This window comes from Ambystoma mexicanum, chromosome 13 (assembly GCF_040938575.1).
Source record: "Ambystoma mexicanum isolate Mex_15411 chromosome 13, UKY_AmexF1_1, whole genome shotgun sequence".
Classification (NCBI taxonomy): Eukaryota; Metazoa; Chordata; class Amphibia; order Caudata; family Ambystomatidae; genus Ambystoma; species Ambystoma mexicanum.
This window is the reverse complement of record NC_090938.1, coordinates 386,581,385-386,597,948: the sequence shown is the minus strand read 5'-3', so window position 1 is coordinate 386,597,948 and position 16,564 is coordinate 386,581,385. Positions and strand designations below refer to the sequence as shown.

The following is a 16,564-nucleotide window of genomic DNA, read 5'->3' as shown; positions in this document are numbered from 1 at the left end:
AAACAAACAATGTCCAATCAGGTGCGGGAGACATGGAAGGGGAGGGGATTATTTACTGAGGCAATCCTGCATTTTGCAAGTTCGAATCCCCAGCACGGCTTACTCATTCCTTCTCACATCAATAAATTGAGTACCTTTCCGTTGGGTAAAATTAACAGATATTATTACCGCGCATGAAGCACATATAAAAAACTGACACGACCTATGACAAAATTCGGCCTAGCTCGACACTTAACGTTTTTAAGCCTACTCATTCCAGATTGCCTCAACACCTCTGCCATTGGAATACAGCGACAACCTATGACAACTTTTTGGTTTAGCTGGACACACAACGAGTCTCTTGCACTCGCACACACTCTTGACCCCCCCTCGGCGCTCACCCACATGCCTGACCTCTTGGGTTGCTTACCGGACCCCAGCCAGCCCAACCAATCCCTAATCTTGGCCATAAGCATGCACGCATTCTAAACCTCGATAGGAATTCCCCATACTCTGGACTGCAGTCCCAGAGGGCGTTCCAACCACAAGCGCATTGAGACTATAGTAATGGTAAAAGGCGCTACATAAATCACAATTACAATTACAATATTTAAAATCTGATGTTAGAAAATTCAAGAACAACCACCCTAAGAAAAAGATACACAAACACTGATGCCTGGATGTTGCTGAAGGACGCAAAGTCAATAACCATGCATTAACAGATCAAACCATGCATTAACAGATCATTATTTGTGTTCTTCAGCACATTGTTACGTGTAAAATTCCTCCTGGTTGTAAGCACAGTAATAACGTGTTATTATTGTCTAATTTAATGGCAGTCAAAGTGAAGAATACACAAGTGCCCTAAGGTTACATAAAAAGATACTAATCAGAAATAACTAAACAGGGTCGGATTGGTCCCTCAGCCTTTCGGCCCGTATCGTCACTAGAGAGTGGGGGCCGGTTTCTGGCCATGCCTGGGCCGGTTTGGAAGAAAAAAACATTGAATTATTATTTAATTTTTTTCAAAAAGGCTTTCATCCTTCTTAGGTCGATAAATGAGTACCAACACAGGTTGGGTGATATTGTATGCATATTTGTTCTATAAAATAGAGCTTAAGTGTAAGTGCTATACATATCATTTGGCCTTGGGCGTCTGCTTGGATTCACAGTAATTTAGTGTATTTAGGAACAATGCTATTTGATGCCACTTCCTGTTTTGTCTAGGGGTGAAAGCTTGTGTTTCATCGCTTCCCAGGATGTCACTTTGGGGTGGGGTCAAATTACATCACTTCCAGTGATGTCATCAGAGGTCAAGGGTCATGAGGCGAGGGATGGGCCACTTTTATGAGGCGAGGGGTGGGCCACTTTTTTTGGGTGAACGGGCCTATTTCTTGTCCCAGTCCGACCTTGGAACTAAACAACACCAAAAGGGCATGATTCACAAACACACACGCACACATGCCACCTCATATGTGTTGAGTACGGATGCCAAACACAAGGGAACATATTTACACAAGTATTCAGAAGGCTGTCCTGCGAAGCAGAACCCAACCAATGAGGAAGCACCAGCCTTCTGAGCCTGGCACTCAAGGAAGGGCACACTCAGGTTGTCCGAGAGGCTACAAAGACCAAACATGCTGAGCGAACAAACTCAGCCCAAAATCCTACTCTTAGGAGTCCAGCTGGCCACCTCATGCATACACGATGTTAGAACTGATATAATATTGTTTCGTCCTCACTGTATATGTTGGCCTATGCCCAGTCGCTTTGCGAGGAAATCCGTATTACAAGGTTGTGACCTCAAGTGAATCAAGCCTCCAGTTTAGGTTAGAGCCGCCATTTTAGTTTATCGTACAAAGTCACCCTGTAGTCTAAAATGGCCGTCTCGTGTGCTCTTGTTCTTGCTTTAACCTCTCCAACCTCTGTAGGGGAGTTAATGTCCAACCTGCCTTCAGGCTACATGTTAGGGTCATGTAGACCTTGTCCTTCGTTGTCCTCGGGATCAGGGGATTACTTGAATCGGCGATGTTAACCTACAAGTATACAAGAACAATAACGCTATCCAAATACGACATGCGAAACATTTGTTTGATCTGTATTAAAGCAATGTGTAAAGAGTGTAACGTTAAAACTAAAGAATAATAGTGCGTGTAGTAAATATGTTGAAAAGTAAACCGCATGCACGAGATATGTAAATTAGGAAACGAACCTGGCGCGACCCTAGCCCAGTATATAATTAACCTGTAAGAGGCTGGACATCATTATAAAAACTGTATAAATATGCTGATGTCCAGCTAGCAAATCCTGCTCACTGCTCACATTGAACCCTGCTGGTGGTCTCTGTGATGTATTGACGGCCAAATAGCTATTTGTGTACTTTGTTCGATACTGTTCAGTTTTGTAATAAAGATTCTGGGAATCTTTACAAGCCTGTGTCGGTGTATTTTCCTTTGCATGGTGTAAAAGCCTTAATATTGTATTTTTATGATTCCACAGAGGGCGCCCGAATAGGGACCCTCAAGATCGACTTCGTCTCGTTGAAGGTTGGCTCGGCTATCGGACCGGGATCGGACGCTGCCAACAGAAACGGCCACTCTAGACGAGAAGCGAATTCCTCGACAAAACTGCATGATCCGATCCCTGAACGGTGAGCTGTAGCCCGAGACGACGTCTTGACGAGGGTCCATATATCGAGGTGGGTAAATTTGACAAAAATCACCAGACACGTGGGTCCTTAGCATTGTCCTTAGTAACCCGATTGGGCCTCCCAGTCCTTTGGTCAGGTGAATCGTGTCCCGATTCTTAATTTAACCCTGACAATTTGAATTTGCCGCATTGTACTCGCGAGCACAATTACTTGACCAGGTAACACCAGAACTTTGATATGCCTGGGAAATTGTCTGCCTGCTTTAGGGCATTATTCCGCAGCGACAGACAATCTTTGGAAGATAGCCATCCCGCACCACAGGAGGGGTCGCCGGCATGTACTATGTACTGTAAGAAAGGATTTGGTAGTATAGCATTTAATGACATTTGGCACAGACAGACCAGACATAATTCTAATCTTCGGTGGCCAACCAATGGTAGTTTTGAAATCCCTTGTATAGACTATATAGAGTCTGTATTAGTAAAGAAAAAGGCTAGACCTGCAGCATTTGACGCATTGCACAGTTGGAAAACAGAAGCTTTGCAGCAACAAAAGAGTAGAGAGAAACATATGCGTAGACATATGACAAGTGTCGAAAAGGCACGGTTATATGAACAAAATAATCAATTGAAGTCAGTTAGGAACACGGACAGGGCGTTTCAATTAGGCATTCAGAAAATCTACCCTTCAAAAGATTTTCATACGTCAGATGGATTGATTAATAAACCTTTGAATGAACGAAGGCCCGATGCCTCGGCTCCACCTCCGTACGTCCCTCCTCCTGGTGCTTTGCCCCTTCCCGTTGTTATTCCCCCTCCTATAGTTCCCCCGGTCCTCCCTGCTGTTCTTCCTGTTCTTCCAGCTGTCGCTCCGTTGTCTGCCCCCTTGCCTCCATCTGTTGATATTCAGAATGTGCCTACTCTTCCTCTTCCAAGTGATTCTGCATCGCTTGTAGTAGACCAGGGAGGGAGACCAAGGGTTGTGACTCGTAATACTGTGTCCCCAGACAAAAAGAGTGAATTGATTGCTTGGGCTGAACATTGTATGGAGAAGGGTGAACAAGCTGATGTTTTTTCCACACTCGAAAATTTAAAAGGTATTCCTGAGAAAAATGTTTTTATTGAAGGATTACGGACTCATTTGAGTATAATGTGGAATAGATTAAACAATGTAGATTTCCCACAGGGGTTACGGGATTTGAACGCCTTAGCGTTGTCCAGAGATACTGCGGAGAAGGTATATGAGCATGTTGAGAGGATTTTTGAGTATAGGAAGGAGTTGGAAGGGTTACAGAATGAGGAAGGAGATGGTGGTAGTTTAGGTAATATGTACTTACAGAAACAGTTTTCTCCTCGCCGTGAATTAAAAGGTGAGGAAGCGCGAATTTGTATAAAGGATGCGATAAGATGGGTTTCGGATATGTCGATAACTCCAGATGAAGTATATGACACATATAGTCAGTATACGTTAGAAATGCAAAAGAAGGTGATACAGGTGATGGTAGAGTACCTGCAGAATGAGTGTGTAAAAAGAAAGATTTGTTGTCCCGCAGAATTGTTGAGTGTTTATAAGAGAGCTTTTTCGATTGATACTTCTTCGACTGCCCTAGCGCCTGATTTGGCTCTGTTGCTTAGTAATCGTTCGGAGCTGCCTACTTCTCAGTTGCCTATGAGAGAGGTCCCTCCGATATTTGTCCCGAAAGCTGAGATTGCGGCCGATGCTGGACGAGGAATACTTGCGGGAGAAATTCCTGCACATTACGTATCACAGTTTGTTCACGTCCCGTTTTCAAGACAGGAAGTGAACACCATAAAGCAATCTATTCCCGATGTAAGAAAGAATCCGACCGGGTTCTATAAAGAAATAGAGTCGGTCTTACAGTTGTCGGTATTAAGTGATATTGATTTATTATTTCCCGTACTCCTGCCAGTTGATTTGTGGAAACAGAATAAACCCTGAGAAACAGAATGGGACCCTGAGAGACGTCGGCTCTTAGGAAACGACAGCTGACCCACCCAGTGCCATTGTCGCACCCGCAATCCCGCATCTTTTGAGGATTACCAAACAGCAACCTTCTGCTACCACAGTAGTAGATTCAACGGACAGCACCGCCACAGGTGCCCCTCCTGACGAAGGCCAGCACAAAGACAGGCTTCAATCAAGCCTCTTTTTTGGCCGAAACACACCCTATGTCGATCCCCGTGACACAACTGTACCATCCCCCCTCGTGTATGTTATATGTAAATATTGTTGTGTGCACCATGTGTAAACCATGCCTTGGACCAGTTTAAGTCTCAGGCGCATATTTCCCTGCATAGTAGGGTTTTCCTACCTCATCCATTTTGGGAAATGTGCATTCTAATGAAGTTTTGACCTCAATAACCCCAGAGGTCGACACTCATCTGTGTTACCACTATCCACAACCAGCCTTGTCCGTTTGTACTTCCTAAACTTTCGTGCTTATCGAAAGGATTGTAAAGTAAATTGTCAAGTCACCCAAAACCTTCTGTGTTAATGCAAAATAAATACACGTACACAGAATCACTTTGTTTCTTGTTGGATCTCTCCATCCTGATTATTTTTGTATTATACGTTTACCCACCTGGGTAGATCAGGACTCCGCCAGGTGCCCTATATTTTTTACCCAATGTGAAGAATGCCCACATCATTATCATCAATTGCCCATCCGCATTCTGGAACATTACTGAATTCTGGTGGTAAGGGTCGAGTCAAAAACTGAGAGGCGAGTGATTGCTGAGGTGAAATTGTTAACCGAACTCCGTCCGAAGAACAATGTATTACTGCATGCCATGCCTTCAACAAATTTATCCCCAGCAAGTTCTCCCCACAGTTTGTGCTAAGTAGAAATGGACACTGTTCCGTGAAGGGACCCAGTGTTATCGGTACCGGCAAAGAGACTGGACAAACTACAGGTGCCTGAATACCCTACGGAAACGTTGGACTGCCCTGACAGGGGAATATTTGGAACCCGTGAATGATCAATGGAACATTTCTGTGCTCCCGTATCTACTAAAAATAGATGCTTCCTATTTCCCACCGCCATCTCATCGTAGGGGCCTTTCTGATGAACGGGAATAGGCGTTGGTTCCAAATCCTGCTTCGGGCAATCCTAGCGAAACAGAATATTATCAAAAGGAAGCTCTTCAGAGAGGTACGTGGCAGAAGGGTGATCAAAAATGTTTTTATTATCCACATTCAAAACTTGCTTATCTTGTGAAGGAGGTTGCTGTGATTCTGGTGCAAACTGACCTCTGCCAGGGCCCCCTGCACCTGGGCGACCTCTGGATCGTCTACCCATGTTCCCAAATGACCTTTGCTGCAAGGTCGGACATTGTGCGCGCCAGTGGCCTTCCTGTCGACAATAGGCACACTGGTTAATGGTTACCGGAGCCAAGGGTGCACTTCCCTGTGGGATGTACTGACCTCTAAATTGATTACCCCCTCTAGGGCTTCTAACAATCTGTTGTAATAAGACTTTTGTTTTCAGGTCAGCCTTTTTTTTCTCAAGTTTTTCCTTTTCAGTATTTACACGATTTTCATAGTACTGAGCCATATGCAGTACTTCTGATTGAGACTTCGCCTGCCAAGCGCTTTCGGAAGACATAATCTGTAACTGGATGTCAGGCAGAAATCCACGTACAAATTTGTCGACAAGCAGCCTTTTCCCTGACTCTGTGCCTAAGTCTTGTCCACTGAAATCTGAAAATACCTGCTCGAACTGATTGAAGAAATCGGTAGCACCCTCAGATTTTCCTTGGACACAGGACATAAACTTGTCCCAAATTATTCTTTTTTCAGGAACTATAGTTTTCAATTTTACAATAATTCTATCAGGCAAGGTTAATATCACTTGAGGCGGTTGTTCGCCAGCTGGTCTTTCTCTATCTAGCCTAACCATGTTATCCCTTGTATCTCCCAACCAAGGTATGTCATCTATAGTCCTGTTCTGTCTCCATCCTGATTATTTTTGTATTATATATATTCTTCAAATTGAACCTGTTAAAATTATTCTGAAACATGAAGTAAAATTGCCTCACATCCCGCAATATAAGATCTCAGTTGAAGGCGAGCAGGCTTTGAAATGTATAGTTTCTGATTTTGTACATCGTGGAGTAATTGAGGAAATTACGGGTAGCCTATGTAAAAGCCCCATTTTGCCAGTATACAAAAAAGGTGATAATGCGATTCCCTTTCGTTTTATAATTGATTTACGTGCCATTAACAAAATTGTGGCTCCTCAATTTCCTATTGTACCTGATGTTACAACGATACTAACCATGATTCCGGTTTCTGCCACTCATTTTAGCGTTGTTGATCTTAAAAACGCGTTTTTCAGTATTCCCATACACAAGGATAGCAGGTATTTGTTCGCGTTTACCCTAGGTGGACGCTCGTTCACATTCACTCGTGCACCACAAGGGTACACTGAGAGTCCAAGTATTTATAGTAGGGCATTGAAAGAGCAGCTCGATACTCTCGAGTTGCCTACTAATTGCACATTACTACAGTATGTAGATGATCTCCTCTTGGCTGCTGATTCTGAGAGCGCCTGTAAAGAAGGCACCGTTTTGTTGCTTTGTCATCTAGCGAAACATGGCCACAAAGCTTCACTTAAAAAATTCCAATATTGTTGTCAGGAGGTCACCTATTTAGGCTATCTCCTGTCAAAGGAGGGAAGACGGTTGACACCTGAATGAATAAAGACTATTTCTGGCATGTCTGTCCCAAATATGCAGAAAGAAGTTAGAGCCCTGATAGGTATGGCTTCTTACTGTAGATTGTGGATCCCTAACTTTTCGTTAACGATTAAACCAATGCTGGCTTTGAAAAAGAAGGGCATTTCTTTGCCATTGCCATGGACTTTGGAACACCAGATAGCATTTGATTTGCTCAAATCTGCGCTGTGTTCAGCGCCGGTTTTAGGAACTCTGAATTATGACAAGGCCTTTGTGTTGTATGTGCATGAACGTGATGGATGTGCTTTGGCTGTGTTAACGCAGGAACATGGAGGGAAGAATATGCAATGCGGCTATTTCTCATCCGCCCTTGATCCTGTTGCATGCGCTTTGCCGACATGTTTGAGAGCCGTTGCTGCTGCTGCTGCATCTGTAAAACAGAGTGAGGGAATGGTCCTGGGCCATGCGTTAACCCTAATGGTACCTCACTCTGTAGATATTTTATTGAATAGAACTCAACGCAACACCTCACTTCCGCACGCTTGACAAGATATGAACTAATCTTGTTTGCCCCCCACATTCAAATTCAGAGGTGTTGTGTATTAAATCCGGCTGAACTTTTACCTGTCCCGTAAAATACTGTTGATGGTGACGAAACGTCACACGATTGCCTTTATGTGACAGAACAAGAGAATAAAGGCAGAATCGATCTGAAAGACACGCCTTTGAATAGCCCACAAGGAGAGCTATTTTGTGATGGCTCTTGTTTTAAACTTCCGAACGGTACATCCACGGCTGCTTATGCCGTCACTACTTTAAGCACGGTTGTGGAAACCAAAAGAATTATGCATAATTCCGCGCAGGCCGCAGAAATTATAGCGTTAACTCGAGCTTGTGAACTTTCTGAAGGGCTTACAGTAAATATATATACCGATAGTCAGTATGCTTTTGGGGTGGTCCACAACTTCGGTAGACTTTGGAAAGAACGAGGTTTCTTGACCTCGCACGGAACGAAAATTCAGCATGGCACTTTAATAGTGCGATTACTTTCAGCACTCGCACTCCCTGTTCAGTTAGCTATTATAAAATGTTCAGCACATCAAAAGGTTACAGATGATGTAGGAAAAGGGAATGCTTTCGCTGATCAGATAGCTAAACAAACTGCCACTGATTTCAGTTCAGAAATGTATGCTGTAAGAGAAACTGTAAATATTTGCACTTTGGGTGAAAGTATCGATTCTGTAAAAGACATTCAAGCAGATGCTACCATAGAGGAAACTAAGAGATGGATCGAGGGTGCAGGGAGACTGGATGATGATGGGTGTTGGGTGGACAATATTGAAGGAAAATGGTTACTCCCTGATGCCTACATTACAATGATGGTTATTATGGCTCATGGTCCGACACATGTTTGTGCGCGTAAATTGGCTAAAATGCTACACAGTGTATGGGCCAATGATAAGATTTTCAAAACTGCGGAGCGCTTTGTCCAAGGGTGCATTGTCTGCTTGCAGCACAATGTAGGAAAAGGTACCTCGACTCCTAGAGGAAGTTTCGCTCCACCTTCTGATCCGTTTGAGGTTATTCACTTTGATTTTATTGAAATGGAACGTTGCAACAATCTTAAATATGTGTTGGTTGTGATTTGTGCCTATAGTAAGTGGGCTGAGGCCTTCCCGGTTAGAGATGCAACGGCCATAACCACGGCAAAAACTCTGTTGAAAGAGGTTTTTCCTAGGTTCGGGCTGCCGAGAGTCATCTGGTCGGCTAATGGGCCACACTTTATCGCTACTGTAATCCTACAAATTTGCAAAGGATTGCGGATTGATAAATGGTTCTATTCGGCCAGACATGCCCAAAGTGTCGGATTAGTGGAAAGGCATAACGGCATTATAAAGAACAAGCTCGCTAAGACGTGCGCTGGCACCAAGCTAAAATGGCCGGACGCCTTACCGATCGTGTTGCTGTCGATGAGAACAACCCCTCAAACTAAGACTGGGCTCTCTCCCTTTGAGGTGGTAATGGGGAGACCTGCTTTTATGTGGGGTTTGCCAAAAAGCAGTTCTTTGCGGGATATAGAAAATGTGTTCCTTTCAGATTACTGTAACCAGTTGACTAAAAATCTGTTTTCAATTTATCACCAGGTGCGAGAGGCATTACCTGTACGGTACGAGGGTCCAGGTCACAGTCTACGACCGGGGGACTGGATCCTCACGAAAGTTTTTTTGAGAGGTCGTCTTGCCTTGCACCTCGGTGGAGGGGTCCCTACCAAGTCCTGCTAGTCACTCAGACTGCTGTGCGGGTAGCGGGTCGTAAGAACTGGATCCATGCGACACACACTAAACGGATCCCGCAGCCCGTGCCATACGATACAGAAGACACAGAATCCCTTCCCACTGCTGTAACTAGCGTGCCTGAAACAAGGCCAGACAAAACGGCCATCTTGTCTCCGCACTCCCCAACAGTGGAACTTCCGGATCAATCCTTTTCTGATCCCATTTCCGTTCACTCGCCACCTCCAGGAGGAAGTAACGACACTTTGTTCTCACCAGAAACTGTGAAATATAATTTGCGTCCAAGGAAATAGACGTACAGCACTGTCTGACTGTGCGATTGAGAAAATCATTTGAGGGCTTGTCATTTGGCCCGACTGTACGGAAGGATTCTGTTGGCTAAGGGTTGTGGGAAAGACATTAAGAAGACGCGCGACTGGAGTCGCCAGCAAATGAACAATTGGTGTTTTTCAATTGAAGACTAGAATGCCTGCACCCGCTACCGCTCGTACCGAACTTTTAGATAAAAATGTGACTAGCAGAGACAATGATCAAGCATGTAAAGGGACCCCCAAAGTGTATTGTTGCCTTTTTGTAATAATAACTGGATTTTTAGTAACTGTTGGTTTTGGGTTATGGTATCTGGAGGAAGCATATCTGTTAGAGGACTTTTTACCTATTAAAAACGTATCTGTTATCCCCACTCCTTCCGTGCAATTGCATACTTTATCGCCTAGAGATTCTTCACATAGACGTAACTATCAGAATAATAGTCTTTTGTTACTTATGAATGCCACTCATGCAATTTTAAATAGAACCAATTGCTGGATCTGTTCACATCTACCGCAACATGGGGATAAGGGGCTAGGTTGGTATATTCATCCTTTACCTTTGCCAACTGCTTGTTATGCTTCTCTTGGAGCACTATTCTTTGGCCGATGGAATGACAGCATCTCAGGGAACTTTGATGGTACAAATTTGAATAGTTTTGAAAAGCTTGTTTTGATGCCCCTGGGATGCTCGCTTTTTGCAAATAGAAGTAAACCAAACGTTGCTTCTGTTAGGCCCTCTGATAGATTGTCTTGTCCTTTTCAGTCTTTAATCTCTTTCAAAATGGCTCCTATAGGCAATAGGGATGCCACGCCTCCATCTTATTCTCTTAACCATAGCCCAGATTCAGTGTCCTTCTGCATACAGAGGAATGGAACACGGTCAATGGGTAATTTTAGAAAGTTCGCCAACGTTGTGAATTTGACTAGTGAGAACAGACCTCTGTACGTAGGCGAACCTGTCTATTTTGTTTGCGGTGATGTGGCATTTCCATGGTTGCCCAGGGATTGGCAAGGAACCTGCTATTTAGGGATTCTACTACCTGGGGTATTTATTGCCAGTACTGCAGAAATTCGAAAACTCGTCCACGACGAGATGTGAAAGGGGATACTCCGGCGCAAACTCAAGGAGATATCATGAAATCCTTTGTGCCATTATTTTTGGGCAAATTACGAATTTAGAAGATATCAGGGGACTAGCGAGAGTATTGGAGAGAACCATCAATCGGACCACTGACATACTCTATAATATGACGTTAGAACAGAAAGCAATAAGATTAGTGGCTCTTCAGAACCGGATGGCATTAGATGTCATTCTGGCCGAGCGTGGAGGAGTATGTAAATTAGTGGGGTCCGCTTGCTGCGTTTACGCACCAGACTCCTCTCCAACGATCTTTAGGGCTATCCAAAATCTACATGTTCTTAGTTCAGAAGTACATGTTCATGAGGGAAACTGGGAACTTAGTGCATGGTTTTGGGACCTCCTACGGTCATGGGGATGGAAGTTGTTTTTGGCCCTGCTGATTATCTTGGGAAGTTTTCTGTTTCTTTGTTGTATACAGTGTCTCCCTGGTATATGCTCAATATTAGGGGGGTGTTGCGCGCAAGCAACAAGTATATTAGGGCATAAAATATACGCCCCAGATAAGGTTTCCAAAGGGTATGTGTTGAAATAAACTCTAGTGTCTGATCTAATGGCAATAGATATGTCAGACAATCATTTGGGATGTATAGACATTGAAATGTGGAGTTAACCGCAAAACGATTGAAGGTAGTTTAGCGCTTGGCATAGGCCAAAAGGAGGGTTTGTTAGAACTGATATAATATTGTTTCGTCCTCATTGTATATGTTGGCCTATGCCCAGTTGCTTTGTGAGGAAATCCGTATTACAAGGTCGTGACCTCAAGTGAATCAAGCCTCCATTTTAGGTTAGAGCTGCCATTTTAGTTTATCGTACAAAGTCACCCTGTAGTCTAAAATGGCCGTCTGGTGTGCTCTTGTTCTTGCTTTAACCTCTCCAGCCTCTGTAGGGGAGTTAATGTCCAACCTGCCTTCAGGCTACATGTTAGGGTCATGTAGACCTTGTCCTTCGTTGACCTCGGGATCAGGGGATTACTTGAATCGGCGATGTTAACCTACAAGTATACAAGAACAATAACGCTATCCAAATACGACATGCGAAACATTTGTTTGATCTGTATTAAAGCAATGTGTAAAGAGTGTAACGTTAAAAATAAAGAATAATAGTCTGTGTAGTAAGTAAACCGCATGCACAAGATATGTAAATTAGGAAACAAACCTGGCGCGACCCTAGTCCAGTATATAATTAACTTGTAAGAGGCTGGACATCATTATAACAAACTGTATAAATACGCTGATGTCCAGCTAGCAAATCCTGCTCACTGCTCACATTGAACCCTGCTGGTGGTCTCTGTGATGTATTGACGGCCAAAAAGCTATTTGTGTACTTTGTTCGATACTGTTCAGTTTTGTAATAAAGATTCTGGGAATCTTTACAAGCCTGTGTCGGTGTATTTTCCTTTGCATGGTGTAAAAGCCTTAATATTGTATTTTTATGATTCCACAACGACACCCATCCCAGATGTCTTCGAAGGCTGTGAACCCCAACCACTGAGAGCGTAGAAGTTTGCGCTGACAATCCCATTCAAGCGCCAGGGAAGGCTAAAAAGCTTTGCCTCTCTGAAACCATCCACCTGAAAACACACACACGCCACTCCTCAACGTGCCACGCAGAATCTTACACAGGTGTCAGGGAGGACGGATGGGCAGCTCTCCACCCAGAAGAACAGACTGGCACACACACTGGTACTTAACCCTCCCGGATTAAGGTGTGGTGCGAAGCCTGCCCACCCTGGTCAGTAAGCTCACTATCATGGAGGGGAAGTGGCAAGGCTGTCCCGCCTCCCTCCTCAGGAAATGCTCCTGTGTGGAAACCCCTGTGGCGAATCATTATCCCGCCCACACAGCTGGCAGTGCTCAGAGGCCATGCGTTCGACGACTGTGGGACTTTACAACTACTGCATGAGGTAACATAACATATGGGAGTGAAGAAAGGATAAAGGCATACACAGGAGTCGCACGTGCTTAAACTTTACTTCCAGTAATGACACTAAGCACCTCACCGTCACTCACCTCCGTCTGAGTAGGTCTCCATGCCATAGCCGTCCTGTAGTCCATCGCTCCACACGCCGTCATACTTGGCACCTGAGAGGCTTTGGCGCACTCCGCATCGGCCCTTCAGTCCATGGCTCCACTCACCCCGGTAAACCCACTTGCCCTTGGCTTCCACACCAAGGCCGCTGCGCTTGCCCTGGGCCCAGCAGCCCTGGTATGTGTTGCCGCTGGGCCAAGTGTAGACGCCAAGTGACTCAAAGCCGCGGCACCACAGGCCGCCATACTCGCCCTGGCGCCCGGGGCCTGTGCACACCCCATAGCCGTGTGCCCTGCCGTCCTCCCAGTCGCCCACATAGCAGCCACCATCGTCAAATTCAAACCTGCCCCCGTGTGACATGCATGGGCCGTGCCTTTGCCCCACAGGGGCTTAGCTAGGGGGGGCGCAGGTCACTTCTCGCTCCCCAAGCATTCCAAACTCATCCTGTGCCGGCACACTGCGTCAGTGGTGCTCTCACATCGGCTTCTTGGCGAACTGTGCCTTGGGCGATATTACGTTGTTGCTTGTTGTCGTCCACCAGTGATAGGTTTCCAATGAGTATCCAACTCGTGGGTTGGGTTATCAGATGCTTTCTGATGGCCTTGTGTGCCTAAGGTTTCGGAACAGTGTCCTCTCAAGCTTTGTGCCCTCGTTGTGCCTTTGTCTGGAGGTCTTTGGCCGCTTGTGTGTGTTGGGATGTGGTTTGGTGTCTGGAGCCTCTGTTGGTTTGTGGATCTGTGCAGCTACGCGCTTCCAGTTGTTAATCTTTGTTGACTGCACTTTGAGCCTTTTTCACTGTCTCCACTTCTTATCTTTCAGTTGGCGATGACATTGGTGTGGCGACTTGGCCACGTGCTGGTATAGCGGAGGAGTGGCCGTCAACAAAGTCTCCTCTATCTCATAAGTGGCTACAAAACCAGCTGTCACGAGTCAGAAATCTGATGACAAAAGAGGAAGAGACTGTTACGCAGGAGGCAACCCAGGGTGGGCAGCAGGGTCTATAAACTGCACATCAATCGAAAGAATCCACCACAGCAGTGCAGCTTTTACAGAATCTAGCATTGCACCACAACAAAGCTCCTTCTAAAGAATCATGCACCACACTCCACTCTTTTCTTACAGATTCTAACATTGTGCCACACGCACCTCCTTTCAAAGAAACCCGCACCACGCCACATGTAATTTCATTTTACAAAATTGAGTTTTGCTTCACAATGCATTTCCTTCCAAAGAAACCAGCACCACGCCACACGTCATCTCATTTTATAGAATCTAGCGTTACGTCACACTGCACCTCCTTCCAAAGAAACCAGCACCATGTCACACGTCATCTCATTTTACAGAATCTGGTGTTGCGTCATACCGCACCTCCTTCCAAAGAAACCAGCACCACGCCACACGTCATCTCCTTTTCCAGAATCTAGCGGTCCGTCACACTACACCTCCTTCCAAAGAAAGCAGCACCATGCCACACGTCATCTCATTTTCCAGAATCTAGCGGTGCGTCACACTGCACCTCCTTCCAAAGAAACCAGCACCATGCCAGCGTCATCTCATTTTACACAATCTAGTGTTGCGTCACACTGCACCTCCTTCCAAAGAAACCAGCCCCATGCCACACATCATCTCATTTTACAGAATCTAGTGTTGTATCACACTGCACTTCCTTCCAAAGAAACCAGCACCACGCTACACGTCATCTCATTTTACAGGATCTAGTGTTGCGTCACACTGAATTTCCTTCCAAAGAAACCAGCACCACGCCACATGTCATCTCATTTTACAGAATCTAGTGTTACGTCTCACTGCACTTTTCAAAGAAACTAGCACCACGCCACACATCATCTAATTTTACAGAATATAGTGTTGTGTCACACTGCACCTCCTTCCAAAGAAACTAGCACCACGCCACACGTCATCTCATTTTACAGAATCTAGTCTTGCGTCACAATGCACCTCCTTCCAAAGAAACCAGCACCACGCTACACGTCATCTCATTTTACAGGATCTAGTGTTGCGTCATACTGCACCTCCTTCCAAAGAAACCAGCACCACGCCACACGTCATCTCATTTTACAGAATCTAGTGTTGCGTCACAATGCACCTCCTTCCAAAGAAACCAACACAATACCACATGTCATCTCATTTTACAGAATCTAGTGTTGCGTCACACTGCACTTCCTTCCAAAGAAACCAGCACCACGCCACACGTCATCTCATTTTACAGAATCTAGTGTTGCGTCACAATGCACCTCCTTCCAAAAAACCAACACAGCACCACATGTCATCTCATTTTACAGAATCTAGTGTTGCGTCACACTGCACTTCATTCCAAATGAACCAGCACCACGCCATACGTCATCTCATTTTACAGAATCTAGTGTTGCCTCACACTGCACTTCCTTCCAAAGAAACCAGCACCACGCCACACATCATCTCATTTTACATAATCTAGCAGTGCGTCACACTGCACTTCCTTCCAAAGAAACCAGCACCACACCACACATCATCTAATTTTACTGAATACAGTGTTGCGTCACAATGTACCTCCTTCCAAAGAAACCAGCTCGACGCCACACGTCATCTCATTTTACAGAATCTAGTGTTGCGTCACAATGCACCTCCTTCCAAAGAAACCAGCAACACGCCACATGTCATCTCATTTTACAGAATCTAGTGTTGCTTCACACTGCATTTCCTTCTAAAGAAACCAGCACAACGCCACTCATCATATCATTTTACAGAATCTAGTGTTGGGTCACAATGCAATTCCTTAAAAAAAAAACAGCACCACGCCACACGTCATCTCATTTTACAGAATCTAGTGTTGCGTCACACTGCACCTCCTTCCAAAGAAACCAGCACCACACCACTCATCTCATTTTACAGAATCTAGTGTTGTCACACTGAATTTCCTTCCAAAGAAACCAGCACCCCCCACACATCATCTCATTTTATAGAATCTAGCGTTACGTCACACTGCACCTCCTTCCAAAGACACCAGCACCACGCCACACATCATCTCATTTTACAGAATCTAGTGTTGCGTCACACTCCATTTCCTTCCAAAGAAACCAGCACCACGCCACACATCATCTCATTTTTCAGAATCTAGCAGTGCGTCACACTGCACCTCCTTCCAAAGAAACCAGCACCACGCCACACATCATCTCATTTTACAGAATACAGTGTTGCGTCACAATGCACCTCCTTCCAAAGAAACCAGCTCGATGCCACATGTCATCTCATTTTACAGAATCTAGTGTTACGTCATAATGCACCTCCTTCCAAAGAAACCAGCACCACGCCACATGTCATCTCATTTTACAGAATCTAGTGTTGCGCCACACTGCACTTCCTGCTAAAGAAACCAGCACCATGCGACATGTCATCTCATTTTACAGATTCTAGTGTTGCGTCACACTGCATTTCCTTCTAAAGAAACCAGCACAACGCCACACGTC

General features: G+C 45.0%; 1 protein-coding gene across 5 annotated transcripts in view; it reads right to left on the bottom strand.

Annotated features, from left to right (window-relative positions):
• Positions 1–16,564, bottom strand: part of JPH4 (junctophilin 4) — a 403,230-nt gene that overhangs the window by 366,864 nt on the left and 19,802 nt on the right. For 4 of the 5 annotated variants that reach the window (XM_069633939.1, XM_069633941.1, XM_069633940.1 and 1 more), the window contains exon 2: positions 13,082–14,038. In XM_069633939.1, the coding sequence (XP_069490040.1) occupies positions 13,082–13,460 (379 nt within the window). In that variant the 5' untranslated portion in view covers positions 13,461–14,038. Of the gene's footprint in view, positions 1–13,071; positions 14,039–16,564 lie in introns of all 5 variants that reach the window. The other variant, XM_069633943.1, reaches the window with a different exon arrangement.